General features: G+C 36.1%; 2 protein-coding genes across 3 annotated transcripts in view; one reads left to right on the forward strand and one right to left on the reverse strand.

Moving 5' to 3' along the window:
- frem1a (Fras1 related extracellular matrix 1a) overlaps window positions 1-888 on the forward strand; it is a 52,719-nt gene extending 51,831 nt beyond the window's left edge. Inside the window, exon 38 of the mRNA XM_079589416.1 lies at window positions 19-888. Within this exon, the coding sequence (XP_079445542.1) occupies window positions 19-221 (203 nt within the window). The 3' untranslated portion in view covers window positions 222-888. The remainder of the gene's footprint in view (window positions 1-18) is intronic.
- Window positions 889-1,518: 630 nt separating this feature from the next.
- Window positions 1,519-18,468, reverse strand: part of usp53a (ubiquitin specific peptidase 53a) — a 57,092-nt gene continuing 40,142 nt past the window's right edge. For both annotated transcript variants that reach the window (XM_079589426.1, XM_079589427.1), the window contains exons 14-18: window positions 14,889-15,576; window positions 13,231-13,298; window positions 5,269-5,320; window positions 3,578-4,293; window positions 1,519-2,507 (exon numbers count right to left, since the gene is read on the reverse strand). In XM_079589426.1, coding sequence (XP_079445552.1) covers window positions 2,431-2,507; window positions 3,578-4,293; window positions 5,269-5,320; window positions 13,231-13,298; window positions 14,889-15,576 — 1,601 coding nt within the window. In that variant the 3' untranslated portion in view covers window positions 1,519-2,430. The remainder of the gene's footprint in view (window positions 2,508-3,577; window positions 4,294-5,268; window positions 5,321-13,230; window positions 13,299-14,888; window positions 15,577-18,468) is intronic.

The raw sequence follows: 18,468 nt of genomic DNA on the forward strand, positions 1-18,468 counted from the left end.
GCTTTTCTCGAACCGCAGGTCTGAACGATCGTGAAAGTAAAGGCCGCTGGGAGTGGGTGGGTGGAGAGCCTGTCACTTACACCAACTGGAGGCGGAGCCCTCCCAAAAACAGGAAGAAGGGAACCAGGAAGTGTGTCCTGGTCTGGAGGAAGACGAAATGGCAGATACGAGATTGTAAGAAAGGAAAGGGACACCGTTATGTGTGTTATGTTCAAATGTAAGACTTTCTCACTGTTTAGTGCACAGTAGTCATGTGACTCCTGTAATGTGGTTTGATTCTGCTGAACAGCACAGGCCACATTAACAACGGTTTGCTGTCAACTCACTGTTTCTTTGTCCAAGTGTCTGAAATCGCACTCTCTTGAGTAGGTACTTATTTTGAACAAGTAATTACTTCACGACTGCTAAAAAATAATAATGTTCTATATAGTACCGATGTAATCTGGACGTACTACATTATCATGTGACCTACCAGCGTCAGTTACGTCACTTCACTGCCATTCATAAATCCTCTCCCGTGGCCTCATGGGATAGTCAAGTGTGCATGGATGCGCACTTCAGAATCTCGTCGGAAGTAGTAGGTCATCCAGGTATTTTTTGCCCACTCTTTTATGAGAACTGTGCATTCAGACATACTTCCTTTGTCACATACTGATTTTCACACACTATATAATAGGGAAGTGTGCGATTTTAAGATGCAGCCCACATCTTTTCTAACTCAGAGGACAGTCATGTGTTGTAATGTAAATGTAATATATGCTACAATCTCTGTATTTATTACTGTGTGTGCGCTGTATGTTATGGGACTGATTTTCAAGAAATGGTCGTAGATTTTGAAGCTATGTAGACTTTTTAGCTAGCATTAGTTTTTTAGTTCATTCAATGATTGCTATTTATATCTGAATACTGTCACTGCAAAAAACCCTACTTTAGAATAATATTTCCTGACATATTAATGACATCTGAAATTAATGCTCTATTAATTTGATTTCTCTGGAAATTATTGCTACCTAATAATTGTGTCCGAGACTGAAATATACATCTTTGAAGAATTACAATAAATGTTCTAGGCTCTGTTGTTGAATTAAAATAAATAGTATGCATATAGTTCATAACAAGAGATTAACATCGATAAGCAATATTTTATTTTATTTTTAAGAACTCTACCATTTGAAAGTTTGGGCTCAATAGGTTTTTTTTTCTGCAAGGATGCATTTTACATTGTAACAAAAAGTGTCTATAAAGTTCCTATTAGTTGAAGAATCATGAAAAACTGTTACCACAAAAATATTAACCTGATAATAAAAATTAATGTTTCTAGAGCAGCAAATGAGCATATTAGAATGATTTCTGAGGGATCATGTGACTAAAGACTGGAATAATGATTCTGAAAATTCTACAATATTCTGTAAATTTCACAATATTACTGTTTTTACTGTTTTTTTTCTTAATCAAATACAGCCATGGTGAGAATAACATTCAAATGTTTTTGAAAGTGTCTTAGTGTAAATATTCACACAAATTAGGCAACCATGTTATGCTTAAATAAATCAGTTTATTAAAAGTTCTTAACCAAAAGGAGCTACAATATTATAAAAGTTAACATAAGATAAAAACACCTTTATCCCATCTTTACGTATAAAATAAGGCACTATTCAGTGTTCTGCCAAGAAATATACAAAATATCATACAAATAAAAACTAAATGACAAAATGTACAACTTGTTCCAAATATGAAAAGAAAAAAAGTCATTTCATGTGCCCAAATAAAGTCAAGTTCCACCATTTACAAACAAATGACATACGATCTCCAGTGTCCATGATTTCTGTGCACATTGGTTGAAAAACTCATCATGATAGAAGGGTGACAATATTTAAAGTGGCCCGTTTTAATAACTGATCAGGGACTAATTTAATAAAAAAAATAAAAAAATTGATATCACACACCTAAACCAACAAAAAAGGCCATGAAACATTTAAATGAGTTTTTACCAAATACAGGAATGGTTTCACATTTAGCAGCTTCACCCTCTGAAAATACAATCAAATCTTTTAGCAGCTCTGCCGTCCAAAAACAATCCAAACGTTAAACAATTTAAGAGAAAATCAGAAGCAGTGAACAGAAACTCATCCCTCCTCATAAACAAACGCACCGTGGGGTCGTACAACACTCCATCACTCTTATTCTTTCACTTCTGTTCATTTTGTTAGTCTTAATTAGTTCTATTTGAGGGTTCTGGGATATTTTCTTCTAAGTTAGGTAATATTGTTCTCTTTTGGCTTGAAAATGTGCAAATGTACGGTTTGATACTGCCACACACAACCCAAAGTGTAGAAAGACATGTTCCAGGAGAAGGCCATTGAGCATCCAGGGGTCTCAGCGTCCGCGCTTCATCACTAGCGCTGTGTGTTTCACACACGTCACCTGATGTCATAGAAAGCCGTGTTCGTCCAGTCCTTTCACTGAAACCGGGTTCCATTTAGCAGTGGGTTTACTGGAAGCATGAACTGAGAAGAAAAAGAACATTATATCAGTATGATCAGACTAGTGTTCAAGTCCAACTCTATTCTTGGTGAATCTGGGAGATCATAAGAATGTAAAATATCTATACACAGTGTTGGGTAGATTACGTACAAATTGGAGTCTGGTAGATTGAATGAAAATTGTAGTTGGTGATGTAATCTGCTACATTACACTTTAGGTAATGTATTCTGACTACTTTTAGATTACTTTCAACCCAACTCATTTATATTGATTAGAATAGGACAATCTTATTATTAACATTGATTAGGGCTGTAAACGATTAATCGCGACTAATCGTTTACAGAATAAAAGTTTTTGTTTACATCATATATGTGTGTGTGTACTGTGTATAATAATTATGTATATATAAATACACAAACATGCATGTATAATTTTAAGAAAAAAACTATTTATATATGAAGTATTTATAATTATATATAACAAATATTTAAATATAAAAATATAAACATGTAAATATTTTTTAAATATATACATGCATGTGTGTATTTATAAATACATAATTATTTTACACAGTACACACACATATATGATGTAAACAAAAACGTTTATTCTGCAAACGATTAGTTGCGATTAATCGTTATGCAGCCCTAATATTGATATAAAAAAGCAAAAAGAAAAAGGGATTCAGGGTTTGTGAAGGAACTGCAGGGGGTTCGGGAGTTCATAAAACGCGAATAAATAATTAAATCGTTGAATTGCCAAATAAATACAAATCAACACATACTAACACCACACATTTGATTTGTTTAACTGCATGTCATGTGACCATTAATCAGCATCAGAGAACCTGATCCATCCATCTGTTTGTCTTTTGGTCTATCCATTTACAGAAATTCTATATTTAAAACATTAATAAATTACTATATATAAATGAATGATTAATCAACTTGCTACTTTGTAACTTAAGACGATCACTAATCTCAATGTTATTTTAGAAGTGACCGCATGACCAACAGTGACTGAACTGATCCCACTGGTTTATGGTTTCAACCGCTACACATTAGCAGGGATGTGTATTTGAGACTCGCATTACCTGCGCTAGCTATGACTCTGGTGTGCGATGGTGTTTCTGAAGGAGACGGCGACACTCTTTCCCCATAATCACTTTCACCAGAGGAGTTGTGATCCCCGGCTCTAGAGTCCACCATCATATGAAGCCCGGGTCTCTTTTTATAGTACTTGGCACGGTAAGTGTCCGTCATGCAGTTATCCACAGAGAAATAAGTGGTGGGGATCCCAGGAGAGCCGACCACAGGTTTGGGAACGATGGAGAACTTCTCCTCACCCTCACTAGCGGACAGATCATTCCTCTCCTGATCAGAAGAGCCAGACTTGGAGCTCGTGTCCGACGAGATCATGTGCGATTCCGCCGAGTTCTCCAGCCACTTCTGCTGGATGCTCTGGGACAGGGCCGAGCCGTTCCGGGGAAGGCGCTGAGGACTGGGCGGGCAGGGATCTTGCGGGAGGTGTCGTCGGGTCTCTGAACTCAAGACGTGTGGTTTCGGAGGCACCGGTGGACCCGTGGCGAGAGATCGAGTCCGAGAGGAAACCTGAGGAGGCATGTCAGCATGCGACAACGAGTCCTCCAGCTCGGAAAAGGGACCGGCGAGGTCATCGGAGCTGTTCCACTCCGAACTGCTGGTCTTGCTGAAATAAGGAGGGACGGGGTTCCCGTTTACCGCATGTGGCCGTTCTACCTCAGTCTTCTCCATCTTCTCCTTACCAGGAATGTATCTAAAAGCTGGCCTTCTGCAGGAGGAAACATAGCTCTGTTATATTCAAGAACTACCTTACACTTGCCCATATGATCCTTGTGGAAAAGAAGTGTGCTTAATTGTATTTCTGTAGTGTACTTCAAATCTTAAAAGTGTGCTTTAAAAAAATTATACTCCCAGATAATATTATATCAAATAGGCGACTTGATGACCGTTTCTGTACACTTTTAAAAAGTGTACTTTGTAATAATGTCAAATTAAAAGGTTTATATATACGTACATTTTAGATCATTTTAATAATCCTTTGTCATGCTTTAAAAAAGTACACTTATTTTGATCGTTGACTAACAAACTGAAGCACAAAGTAATTGATTAGAATTTTAACTCGTGTGTTATTCGATATTACATTTATGATTTATAAATGACATTTATCATTTAAATCCGTATATTTTAACTGCTGAACATATTCAAATATGTGACACAAAAGTTTCAATAGAAATTAGATTAAAGTATATTTTAGTTTGCCATGAATGCTTGTCAGTGCATTTGGCAGTGCACTTTAACCATATTTCATAGTCAATAAAAGTGTAGAAGTATTTATGAAATATAATATATAATGTGCTTAAGTCCTACTTAAGTGGGTCAAAATAACTCTAAAGTTAAGCTAATTGCATTTAATGAAAATTTAAAGCAATTATATTGTTCTAATTTAAAGTATATTATTTCTATATGAACTCTTTTCACAAGAGTAGACACTGCACTAAACTGAATCATTTCCATCAATGACCCGAGTCACGTGTATACACAAATGTGCACAAAATGTCCTTTGAAAAGTGTTTATTCCCATAGAGCCCAAAGCTTATGAAGGGTCATCTAATGCAAATGTGATTTAAGAACAGAATTATGCCCTAACATGACAAAAAGTATTTAGGCACTGTATATGGAAAGTATACAAAATAGCATAGAAAAGCTTCAAAGCTTCACGCATTCATATTTCCACATAACTTACCTTGGAATAACAGGACTCACGGAACGATCATGTGCTTTCTTTTGGTAGTCACCTATAAGATAAATGATAAAAAAGATATGTTTTATGTATAGTTGCCTGCATTCTTTAATGTGTCGTTATCATTTTCTCAAATGAATAATAACGTGACTATATAATATCTCCAGACAGACTGAGGCTGAATGTGTCAACTCCCAGCTGTAACATTGACAGTGCAGACGTGTTACGCAAGAGGTCGGGTTCAGTGAGGATGTGTCTCAGTGGGGCATCTGGCGGGCAGTGCTCAGCGGGGGCTCCGGGCCTGTCTGAAGTACACAAGTCCAAAGAGAAAGGGCCCAGGCTGGGCCATCCGGTTCAAACCAGCTTCTCTGTGCGCGCCAATGGCTTGTTAACAATGAGCTCAAGGGGGAAACGCGATCATAAAAGTGCCCATGCCAAGTGGTCAGTGGATTCTAAAGAGAAAACAGTAAAGCTTTCAATGTGTTGCTGTAGTGACCGCACCTTTAAATCTGACTAGCTGTCAGGTGGACTGTGGGACACATGACCACACAGCTGCATGCTGGGAACACATTCACATGAAATAACGGTGAGATTGTCAGGGAAAGACAGCACCAAACCTCAAAACAACTGCAGTTTTCCAAGGAACGATAGAATAGCTACTTAATTAAAGTTTCAGGAAATCAAAAATGTATTTTTTGGACTTAAGTATATAAACATTGAGACCATTATTTAATGCTAGTGCACTTCTAAAAGTTGACTAAATTACATGTTATGCATATTTACACCTGTTCAACTGCTCATTGCAAATATCTAATCAGCCAATCACATGGCAGCAACTTATTTTCTTGGCACACTTTAGGCCCCTTAGTACCAACTGAGCATCGTTTAAAGCCACAATCTACGCGAGTATTGTTGCTGACCATGTCCGTCCCTTTATGACCAGTGTTCTCATCTTCTGGTGGCTACTTCCAGCAGGATAAGGCACGTCACAGAGCTCAAATGGTCTCAAACTGGTTTCTTGAACATGACAACATCACTAAACTCAAATGGCCTCCACATTCACCAGATCTCAATCCAATAGAGCAGCTTTGGGATGTGGTGGAACAGGAGATTCCACATATCTACAGCAACTGCGTGATGCTATCATGACCATATGGACCAAAATGTCTGAGGAATGCACGTTAATGAATCTATGCCAACAGGAATTAAGACACTTCTGAAGGTACTAGCAATGTGTACCTAATAAAGTGGCCGGTGAGTTACATGAAGAAAATAAGAATGAAAATGAAACACTAGAGGGAGCTAAAGATAAAAACTTCACATTACTGGGCAGACAAGTCCATCATAAGGATTTTAAATTTGTTCAGCTGTAAAAGTTAAACAGCCAGTCATACTTAACATAACATCACATTAATATAATTTTCAAAAATAAAAAAATGCATACGTTTACTATAAAACATATAATCATAAAAAACAGGATATTAAAAAAAGAAAGAAATTGGCAAACGAACTCTTTAATTAGTCCTACACTTCCTCTTCTTCATGGGATCGCCGGTTTGTCTTTGAATCTGAGCACAGTGGTTGCCCTGAGCTCGAGCCCCCTGAGATTCAGCCAGCAGTGACTGTGTGTGTGTGTGTGTGTGTGTGTGTGTGTGTGTGTGTGTGTGTGTGTGCGAGTGAGATGTATCAGCACACATTGCCTTTCCCTTCCTTCTGTTATTTTTTTCCCCAGCGCATTAACAACTAAATCCCTTTGGCTAGCATGCAATTATGAGAGGATTGGACTTTAGACCCCATTTTCAGTTTTTTTTCAAGCCTGTCGTGTTTAAGCTGTTAAGCCTCATGAGAAGAACCTCCATTTGATGGCCATGACTTGCAATGTTGGAGCTGAAAACAAATACATAAATAAATAAAACACTGCTGAAGTCCAAAAGAAACCACCACCCCTAATATGTGACATTCTGGAGCCTCGACATGACGTCCCTCCATCAGTGCACGTCTAGGGGATTGTTCCCTTTGTTTAATCTTCCACAAGCAAATATTGTAAATCCAATTGCTTAGAAAAAAAAAATCAGCATCTCTTTTCAAGAAGACGCATGATTTGATATCATAATCTTTCATGTCTGCAAACAGTGAGGGATGATTATATATGAGAAAAAGTATTCAGTGTTCCAAACTCAATGAGTGATTCTTGCCTTAATAAACCACTAATAAAAGATAATCGTGGTCAGATTCGATTCGTTATGAATGACTAAAATAAAACTGATGAATAACCTATGAGTAATATTCTGGTTGGTTAAATAAAAACGAGCACATCACCAGCATGTCATAAAATCTGTGTAATTGTAGTTTTACGTATATACTATTATATCATTTATTCATATTTTTGCATCAGTTTTTATATTTAGTTTAAGTTTAAGAAAATTTGTAATGTAATGTGCTTGTACTTAATTTATTTTTATATTTCTACTGTATATGGACTTTATTTATTTATTTATTTATATATATTTCTACTGTATATGGACTTATTTTTATTTTAAGTATTAGTTTTAGTAATTTAAGTACTCCAACGAAACTAGAAATGAAAACGAGAAAATTGCAAAAGAACATTTTTTTAATCAAAAATTACAATACTTTTCCTCAGCTTTATTTCAATAACCAAAAACAAACATTTTAATAGTAACACCTTACAATCAGGCCTCATTTGTTAACATCAGTTAATGCATTAAAGGGCACCTATTATGGAATTTTGAAATTTACCTTTCATGTAGTGTGTAACATAGATCTAAGTGAACAAAAACATCCTGCAAAGTTTGAAATATGAAAGTGCACCGTATATAAAGTTATTGTCTTTCAAAAGTAAGAGTCGACTCTCAGTCATTTTTATGAATCGTTAGAAGACCGAAGCTTTTTCTCTGACTAGATGACGTCAACTTGTCAAGTTATTTGAATACGATACGCCCACTTATTGCGCTCCAAGGCCAGCAGGGAAAACATCATGGCGACGAGACGCTGTGTTCTGAAGTGAGACTCAAAAGCAAACTTTTTTCATCTGCCCAAGGAGGAGCATTTGAAGACTAAGTGACTACAATTCATATATACAACTATACCACAGAAGTATAGTCCGAGTCTTGTGCTTTGCTCGCGCCATTTTCAAGACGATTGCTTTACCAACTTAAATGCAATCAAACTTGGATTCGCGAGCCGACTGATATTGAAGGAAGGTTCAGTTCCAAGTGTATTTGCATCAGCTTCCTCCTCCGTATCACAACCTGTAAGTGTTATTAATAATTTTTTGCTTTTATATTTTAGCATGCTTAATAATTATTTTGTTTGTTGTGTAAGCACCGTTTAGCTTCTAGGTCTTCAATGACAATTGTATTGAGATAACGTTAGCCTATATGTGAAGTGTTTGTCGTTGTTTTCGGAGTTGTCTTAAAGAATAGAGTAATACCTCGTAGTAACGTAACGTAACTACATTTTATTTTTTTTATTTTTGTAAAAACTTTATGTTTATGCATCGGGCTAACGCAAACAAAGACTGATTGTGCTTTTACAATATGAACTCTGGGCTATGCTCGCTAACATAACATTACATGCTTTATCTTATTTTTAGTTTTTTACTACAAACTACAAAGCAGTGGACTATAATCATTATTATAACACAATTTAATTGATAAAAGCATCATTGTACTCCGTGTTAAACAATAGGTATTATCTATGTAAACACTGGGTCATCTGACCAATCAACGCAGATTAGCGTCGCGCAAAGGAGGGGTTTGGAAAAACGAGTCGTTGAACGAATCATTTGGGAGTCGGTGAGCAAATCAGGTAAAAATAAATGCATATTATACGACAACAAAAGTGTTTTTTGACATTGCATGCATGTAAAACTGTTGTTGGGGACTCCCTAAACGACATTAGGAACATTTTAAATGTCATAATAGGTGCCCTTTAACTAACATGAACTAACAATGAGCAATATATTTTTACAGTATGTATTAATCTTTCTTAATGTGAATTAATAAAAAAACATTCGTGTTCATGTTAGTTTACAGGTCATTAACTAATGTTAAGAGATACGACTAAAAATGTATTAGGAAACGTTGAGATTTACATTACCTAAGATTCATAAATGCTTTTAAAATTGTTAGTTCAAGTTAACTAATGTTAACAAATGAAGCATTATTGTAAAGTGTTACCGATAGTTTTAGCTACAAATTATAACACTGCATAAAACTGCTTTTTTTAAACGATTGCCGATCCTGAAATGAGCTTACGGGTTACGGCCATCACACGTGCAGTCAGACTGGTTTCAGAAGCTGAGGTACAGCTCGGGAGTGGTGTTAAACTCAAACCATACGTCAACACTCACCGTTTAAACCAACATGAGATCACTGCCAGCTCAGCAGCCGAGCGACACACACCTGTTCTCTCGGCTCGATAGTTCACTGAATCAGACCCAAACAAATCAGCAGCAAAATCCCATGGACTCGAGGGCTTAGCTGGAACATACGGTTAGCTTTGGAGATTACACTTAAAAAGTGTGTGATAACATATTACCAGTATACGGTGTATGCATTACCAAGTAATAATTACTGTAATTAATTAGAAGAAAGTTGAATTAGCGAAGAAAGATTACTCTTGATTTTCTGTCATTTAATTCCTGTTACTTCTGATGTAATTGTATTAAACACTGTATAGAACAATTCTATGTAAAACTATAGTGAATTTAACATCAAAATGTAATGCCTAATGTTAAAATGTATGTTTTAATGTAACCTTCCTGTAGGTTCAATACTTATATATATATATATACACACATATATATTTATAAAATATTTGTAAACAATTTTAAATTATTTATTTGAAAGAATAAGCAGTTTCATGTCTATCCTTGTATTGTTCAATTGCTCGAGGTTGATATGGGATTTAGAAAGTAATTATGCAATAACATTTTTAAAGAGTAATTAGTGCAGTAATCTAAATTGTTGAAGATGTACTGTAAACTGTTAGAGTGACTTACCCAACCCTGCGCACTACAGCTAAATTAATCTAGTAAAGTAATACTTGCAAATATAAATTTGTATAGATAAGAATCGCATTAGACGAGACTGAACTGGATCTGCCAGAAATATTTCCTGATGTCTAAGAATAAATATTTTCCACAGTGCAACAGGATCTCTCTTAAACGCTACTTCGAGAACATCTCTTTATGGTTTTAATGTGCCATGCAGGAAATACCATGATACAAACTCTCTACCATATTCATCCTTTCACATTTACTGGGCCGAACATCAAAGTAAATGGAGCGGGCCATTCTCGAAATAACACACAGCCCTGTCTTCATTTAGTTTGAAGGATTAGGCCCGTTTAGTTGACATGCAACATCGCATTAAAAACTAGATTTGCATTGCTGAAGGCGGCAAGAGAACAAAGATAAAGTTTTATGTAAGGATTTCAGACTTTGGTTCAGTGTAAATTACACATCAATGTCATGACACTCAGCAATGTCAGCGTGTGTGTGTGTGTGTGTGTGTGTGCAGAGGGAGAACAGCGAGTCTCTGTCAAACCATTCAGAGCAAACAGCAGCCCCGACAGGAAGATCAACCGTTCAACACACTGAACTATCAGCAACTCCTGCTGGCCTGACCTTTACAAGCATCTTACGGGATGCAAAGCGCACACGGCACACTAAACCCTGAGCACAGCGCTGATGCTGAACAAGAGGACTACTGAGACGATGAGACCGTTCCTTTATGAGCAAGAGAAAGCACATCCTGCCAACAGCTCTTAAAACCCCTCTGCCGTGCACAAACAAGGACGGTGTTCGGCTGCACTGTTTACTGAAAGCTTGGGTTGTTAACATGGGATTTGACATTTCCTTCCTTTGCAATATGAACACAGGAAGAGCGGCCAAAAAAGTTCTCTCAGCATGCAAGTCACACTTAAAAATGTATGAATTTAATTGCTTTAGATAAAATGTCCTTCCAAGCAGCATCTTCAAACAAACGAGTTTTGCTGGATTTTTTTTAGTGGATCCAAATAAATAAAACTCACTTGTGTGTTGAATGTGTAGCTGTGCTGCCATTTAATTCAATTTCATTAACATATTTAAATGTATTATTAAAAAACGGTGTAGCTATCAATTATTAAACCATAATGGGCCATCTGACCAATCAGAGCGGAGTAGGCTCTTGGAAAGGTGGGGTTTAGAGAGACCGAAAAAAGGTCATTTTAGGCTCTTTGAGAAATAAGGTGATGTGCAGTGTATAATATAAGAAAATTAAAAAGTGTTTTTTGACCTTGGATGCATATAAACCTTATGTAGGAGACTAGAAATCATAACATAAGAAGGGCAATTTAATATGAATTTAATTTAGTAGTAGTCAGGATTTTATTTAATACACTTTCTCTTATTTTATTTTGATGATTCTGCTCCATTGGCAACTGGAATCAGGCCAGTTTAAAAAGGCAACACACACAGCACATTCGAACCAATTCCAAGCTGACATTTGGATAGGATCAAATCAATTTTTGAAATACAGCTGGATATAAAATGTAATATGATATTGTAATTTGTAATAAAATGTAATGTAATATTGCAGCTCAAAAGAAGAAGAAAGTAAAACACATATGACTGCCATCTGGGTCTGTCAAATTATAAACATCACGCATCTCTTTCTGTCTAAGACCCCCAACTCATTTACCGTCAGAAGAACGCACAGCCATTATTTCCCACGGCGGTGAACACTTCAGCGCTCGAAACACCCTTAAAGGCGAGCGAGAGGACACAGCCTGAGAGCTGTCCTTTCTGCTTCACTTCTTCAGCCCATAAAGCTCCCATAAACCACCTACAGCGGGGTAAATAGACCCCCACCCCGGCCATCACAACACTCACACACACACACAAACAGCTCGCAGCGCTGACAACCAGGACAAATGATTCGTCCCCAAACACGACCCCATGTGCACCCTTCACTTCACCAGTTCATCTGGAATGAGAGCGCTGATAACAGCCGTGACGGGTCGTCTGAGGCGCGCACTGCCATATTACAGATTTATATATTATTTATTCTGATTTTTAAGCTTTACTTTCTTCTCATTTTAGTTTGTTTTAGTAATTTTGTTGTGCTTTTCCCATTTTTTAATTTTATTTCTAATTAGCTTTAATTTATTTTAATTTAAGTTCTAGTAATTTTAGTACTTAAACCAACTTACTTGCCGAGGCAAAACGTCAAATTTTCCATTTAATATTTATATTTTAGTTGAAAGTTTGTTTCAATTAATGAATGGTTTTGAATAACGACGCTGGTTTTCATGGTACAGTACAGAGGTTCGAACTCTTATTTTGATTTCCACACCATCAAACACAGTCATTCTTAGTTAATGAATAATTGTTTGCTCTTATCATTACTTATGTAATAAGCCGACTACAGCGGTTGTTTAACACTCTGTGTGTGTGGGGTTTTAATCGACCCCCAGCCCCTGTGGAGAGATCTTTCTAAAGGGTGAGAGGTTGACAAAATACACACTTTGCACCCGTTTTCCATGCTAACATTAAACTTATTTTTGCAACATGCTAACATTCAAAAACCAATGTCAGTGTGTAATTGTCAACTAAAACGATTATGTGTAATTGGGATAAAGCTAAAATAATAAAATGTAAAAATCTGAAATATTGCCTTGGGAACTAACTGAAATAAGTTTAAGTACTAAAATAATTAATGCAAAAAAGACAAAAGAACAAAACTTTTGAATACTGCTTTACAATATTACAATATTAAAATAAAAGTTAACTCAAACCATGAACGCATACAATAATTACACTGATCCACATAAGAGGTTCCATGATGGCTAACATGCTCCCTTGGAAGGCAGCTGCTAAATAGGCAGTAGGCAGCATACTAGATTTGAAAAGGCCATTTCTGATAACACTTAAGAGAAGCCTCTGAGGGTTCTTACCGTAGAAGATGGACGAAGATGAGATCTCAGCCTTTGAATCCTCATATCTCCTTTGGTAGTTTGGGTCCCTAAAAATACACAATGCATTGAACTCAGCAATGTTGTATATAGTTGTATTTGGCTTAAGGGGTGGTTACACTACATTTTGTGCTCCATTATATTTAATGTCAAACAAATGAATGTGTAAGAATGAGTACACATTAAAATCTTAAGTCTTTCACGTGATCATTTTATGTGTAAAATGAAAAGAAGTTCTAAAGTGGATCTAAACGCCTAAACTTGGATAAAAAAAACTCTAATGTTGTCTCTGTCACACAAAAGTAATATATAAGTTTAATGCAAACGTCATACTTAAAGTGATAATTCACCCAACAATGTATTTGTTTTGACAGAATTAAAATTTTCTAATTTAAACTATTAAACCAGTTACAGTAAATTTGAGTTAGGAACAGCTGCATGAGGCGGTCATCTAGTGTGACCAGCCCTTTAGTCAGTCCACATTAGTTCTTCCCAAGCCTAACCTTTTTAAGACCTTAAACAATGACGTAAACACCTCCACCTAACATTACTGCTACATGGTGTACTCTGATTCACAATGACAACAAGATATGCACAGCTACACAAGAATTTGATACCTTATCTGACAAAGAAAAACATTCAAAAGTATTCTTTGCCGACACAGCTTGAACACAACACTGTTCATAGGCATATCTTGCATGTTGTTTACTTGGTTTAAAAAGACAAGCAAACAAACGATTACTCTATACACTCCTGTCCAAAAAAATTTGGAATCTGTAAGATTTTTAAAAATGTTTCTGAAAAGTATTTTATAGGCTGATAACTTGTTAAAAAATACAGTAAAAGCAATATTGTGAACTATTATCATAATTACTCCAGTACTCAATCTCACATGATCCTTCAAAAATCATTATAATATGCTAATTTGCTGCTTTAAAAAAAATGTGTTTTTCTTCTTACCAATGTTGAAAACAATTGTCCTGGTTAATACTATTGTCGAAACCGTGAATTTTAGAAGAAAAGCATTTTAAAAGAAAAGAACCCAAAAATGAAAATTCTGTCATTTACTCACCGTCATGTCATTCCAAACCCAAAAAACTTTTGTTCATCTTCAGAAGACAAATGAAGATCTTTTTGATGAAATCTGAGAGCTTTCTGTCCCTCTATTGACAGCAAAAATTAAATCTGTTCATCACATAAAGCGATCGTGTCTCTTTAGAAAATTTGGACGAAATCGCTCAATTCATATGGATTAGTTTTAAGATCTCTTTATGAACTTTTTGAAGTGTCCAAAGTGGGAGTTGCGTAGCTGTCAATAGAGGGACAGAAAGCTCTCAGATTTCATCAAAAAGATATTAATTTGTGTTCCGAAGATGAACGAGAGTCTTATGGGTTTGGAACGTAATTAATGACAGAATTAGATTTTTTGGGTGAACTTTCCCTTTAAATCAATCCTGCTTGTTCTGTGGCCTAAAACAACGAGTGCATGAAATCTCCCTAATTAGTATTGAATTCATGTTGATTTCTTGTCTTGTAAATCAGATTTATGTCACTACTGTAGTGACATTTATCACCCAATGTCTTGCTTGCATGCAAATGTCTTGATGCTCTTCCTGATTGAGGATTGCTTTAGTTCTTACCTGGAAAGGTTTGCTTCGGGTAAGGATTGCATTTCTTTGTTGCTCAAGCTCTCCACCACAGGAGAGTCCAGATTGGCTGAGCTATTGCTGAGACGATCGCTGCTTTCGTATCCAGATTCAGTGCGCTGGATTTTCCAGTTATCAGTCCGAATGGTGAGGTTGTTGACGCTGGTTTTCACCCTGTCCGGCTCTGGAAGTCCTCGACCCTCTGAGTCCAGCGAGCTCCTGCTTCCCATGTCCTGCTTCTGCTCGTCCTCATAAATAGTCATTAAACTCTTGGGTTTGCGTTCTTCACGTCGGCCCCATGGCAACTCTTCGGTCTCCTGGTTAAAGGTCGGTCTGCGAGAGTTCGTATTATTATCAGTGTTTAGTACGCTGTCGACATTAAGTGCCTCTCGCATCGGCCTCCACGCACGATTGGCTCGGCTGCGAGAGCCCTGACTGCTGTCCGTCTCGTAGCCGTTGCCCACATCTAACCTCCGAGGACGATGCTCTGCGGGGGGATGAAGCGGGACGCGAGGCTGAGGTTGAGAGCGTGGTTGGCTGTTGTAGTGAGGGGTCTGTACAGGCCAGCGCTCTGCTTTCGTCGGACCTCGGCCTTGGCTGCTGTACAGTTGTGACTCCAGATGCTTGAAGCCATTCCCAGGAGGCGATAGTGAGCGTGCGTAAGGCTTCACAGGCGCTGAGTCTGGGGATGAGATGCAGAGTTACAAACTGCTTGATTCTCGGGAAATTTACCCTACTGGCACTGGAGCTACTCGCAGTGTGGGGTCTAATATTTATTGTATAATACACAGTGAATAGAGTTATCAGATGTGTCATGAAATCGTACTATTTCTTTATTTGGATCCATTAACACATTTAAAGAAAAAAAAAACATATATATAGAAAAAAAAAACATATATGTTTTTTTTTTCTCCAATGTTTTGAATTTTGTATTTTTATCTATTTAATAGCTTAAGTAATGCAGTGTATCCAACATGCAGAAAAAAAATGTAAGAAAACAAACAAACAAATAAAACGATATCATAGTTGACTGGGTGTCAAGGTAAAAAACATATCAAAATATATTAGATATATATTGGTTGTTAAAATGTCGTGGTATGACTCACAAAAATGTACATCATTTGATTTTATATTTAGTTTTATATTATAAACTTTATTTGAAATGCATTTATTTTAAAACTGAAAAATATACACTTCAGTATTTCAAGAAATAATTCATTCTAAACAGTTCAGCACTAAAGAGTTGTCAATCTTTCATGACCAAACTGTATATAAACTGTACTTGGCTTACCAAACCAGACTAATAAGTGCATTTTGCAACTGTGAATGTAGTCCCGGTTCGCTCTCAAAATTTGCTGCGTAATTAAAATTGTTCATTTACATTACACAAACAATTCACAGATGCTGCTTCCAAGCCTACAGGCCAGACTCATCCATCTCCGACATATGCGAGGTTGCGCTAATAGCCTGGATGACCTTTTTTTCTTGTGAAGGTGGAAGTGTGACTCTTTGGGCAGAACAATGCTGATATTGGCACTGTTAAATAGGCTGGCTGGCATAGAAATTTCACGGCAGTGCAAATCCATACTGCTATAGTGCCATTCCACCAAGTGCCAAGTACCTATACCGTCATGCACTATGAGCTTTAAAAAACAGCATTGTCTCATTAGATATTAATGTAACTTTGACTTGCGGTCTTCACACACACACACTCAAAAAAATGGTTTTGTGGCACTGTTGTTTTTACCCAATTATTTTTTGTTAAAGTAACACAGATATATTTATTTTACCTCCAAAACACTATTATATTGCGTTTAATTAACTTAACCTGTATAATTTCCCACTATACTTAATTATAAATCGTTAAACTAATGTAAAGGGTTTAATTTTGGAATTTAAAAAAAAACTAAGTTTACTTAATCTGTTTGCGTTGGATTACATGAATGATTTGTGTTGCATTATCTGAAACTGGGCGGTGCTTAGTTCCCAGCATGCTTTGCATATAGCTAAATTAAGAGAGAATAAATGTTGAAATGAAGTGTTATTTTATGTGTTTTTGAGAAAATGAGAAAAGAGGAAGACTTGATAGTGTGTAATTGTGTTTAATATTCGATTACATTGTGATTATTAGAACCATTTAAATTACAGTGGGTTACCATTGTGGAGAAGAGTTGAGCATTTGGTTAGGGTGCGGACTGATTCAATTAAGTTAATTTCCTGTGGCTGAAGGATTGTAGCATTGTAAAACTTAACATTTAATATGTTAATAAGTGCTCTTATTAGTTCATAGCTATAGTCTAGAAGTTCAATTGAGAAATCATTTAAATCCATCACACTTTATTTTGTTCAGTCCAGCTTTAAATAAACAAAGCATTTTCGCTAAACTTAACCGGTTTAAGTTACAGAGAATCAATTTCATGGATTTGATTGTTCATTACTATTTTTTAATTCAGTTGTGTTGTAACAACATAAGGAGCTTACATAGAGTCAAACAAATCCATTAATGTTAATACAACTTAATTTGCTTGTGTGGAACCACTGTCCATAATTGAATTAAGTTATTTTAAAGAGTAATTTTTTTGAGTGCAGAAAATGCTAATTATCTGGCATAATGAATTCTCAAACAGCCTACTCTGCTATCTTTCTACAAGATGAAGGCAGTCTGGTCAGAGATCTACACGCTCAAGGCTAAAAAGCCATTAGTAAGCCATATACATACTTAAAAAGGGTAAAGCAAAGTCAAGCAGCTTGGCTTGCAAACCACACTTTTACTGCTTATGAGCAATAAAAGGAGATGGTAATGTTGGTCACATGACACTTGCACAATATGGCGAGCCAGTTTCACTGCACACGAGGAAATGACTTTGATCCCCATAAGCTCATGTCTATATGGCCCAGTTATGAGCACTGTCCAATGTGCCATGCTGTAAGTGTGCTTAATTGTACTGAATGTGCAACTGTAGTCTGCAACTGTAATCTTAAATATAAATGTGGTTACACTTTATTTTAAGGCGCCCTTGTTACCATATAACTAAACATTTATGTACAGAGTAATAATAAACAACATGTACTTATATAGAGTTAGGATAATGGATTGGTTTAGGATTTGTTGCATGTAATTATGTAATTATTACTACAGTAAGCACATGTAAAATATGTAACAAGGACACTAAAATAAAGTGTTACCGTATAATATATAAACTACTTACAGAAAATATAACATTAATGAGGCCACTTAATTGTACTTAATGACAGTACACTTTCATGACTTAATGAATGTCATTTGTCAAATTTAAAGTTTTACTTTAAAATACATTTCAAATCATTGTTTTAATACTCTTTTGTCGTATTTCAAAGTACACTAATTTTCTATGTGCTGACAAACATACTAAAGCACAAATAAAGTATTTGATGACAATTTTAACTGTAGTGTGTTATTTGATATTACAAAGTTAATGCATTTGAAATGAACTGATTGCAACTTTATCAGAAGACACTCTCGTGTTCGGCCGTTACTGGAAGCAAGTGATTATAGTTTATAAATATGAATATTTTTCGTACAAAAAACGCTTCG

This window comes from Phoxinus phoxinus (genome assembly GCF_949152265.1).
Source record: "Phoxinus phoxinus genome assembly, chromosome: 2".
Lineage (NCBI taxonomy): Eukaryota > Metazoa > Chordata > Actinopteri > Cypriniformes > Leuciscidae > Phoxinus > Phoxinus phoxinus.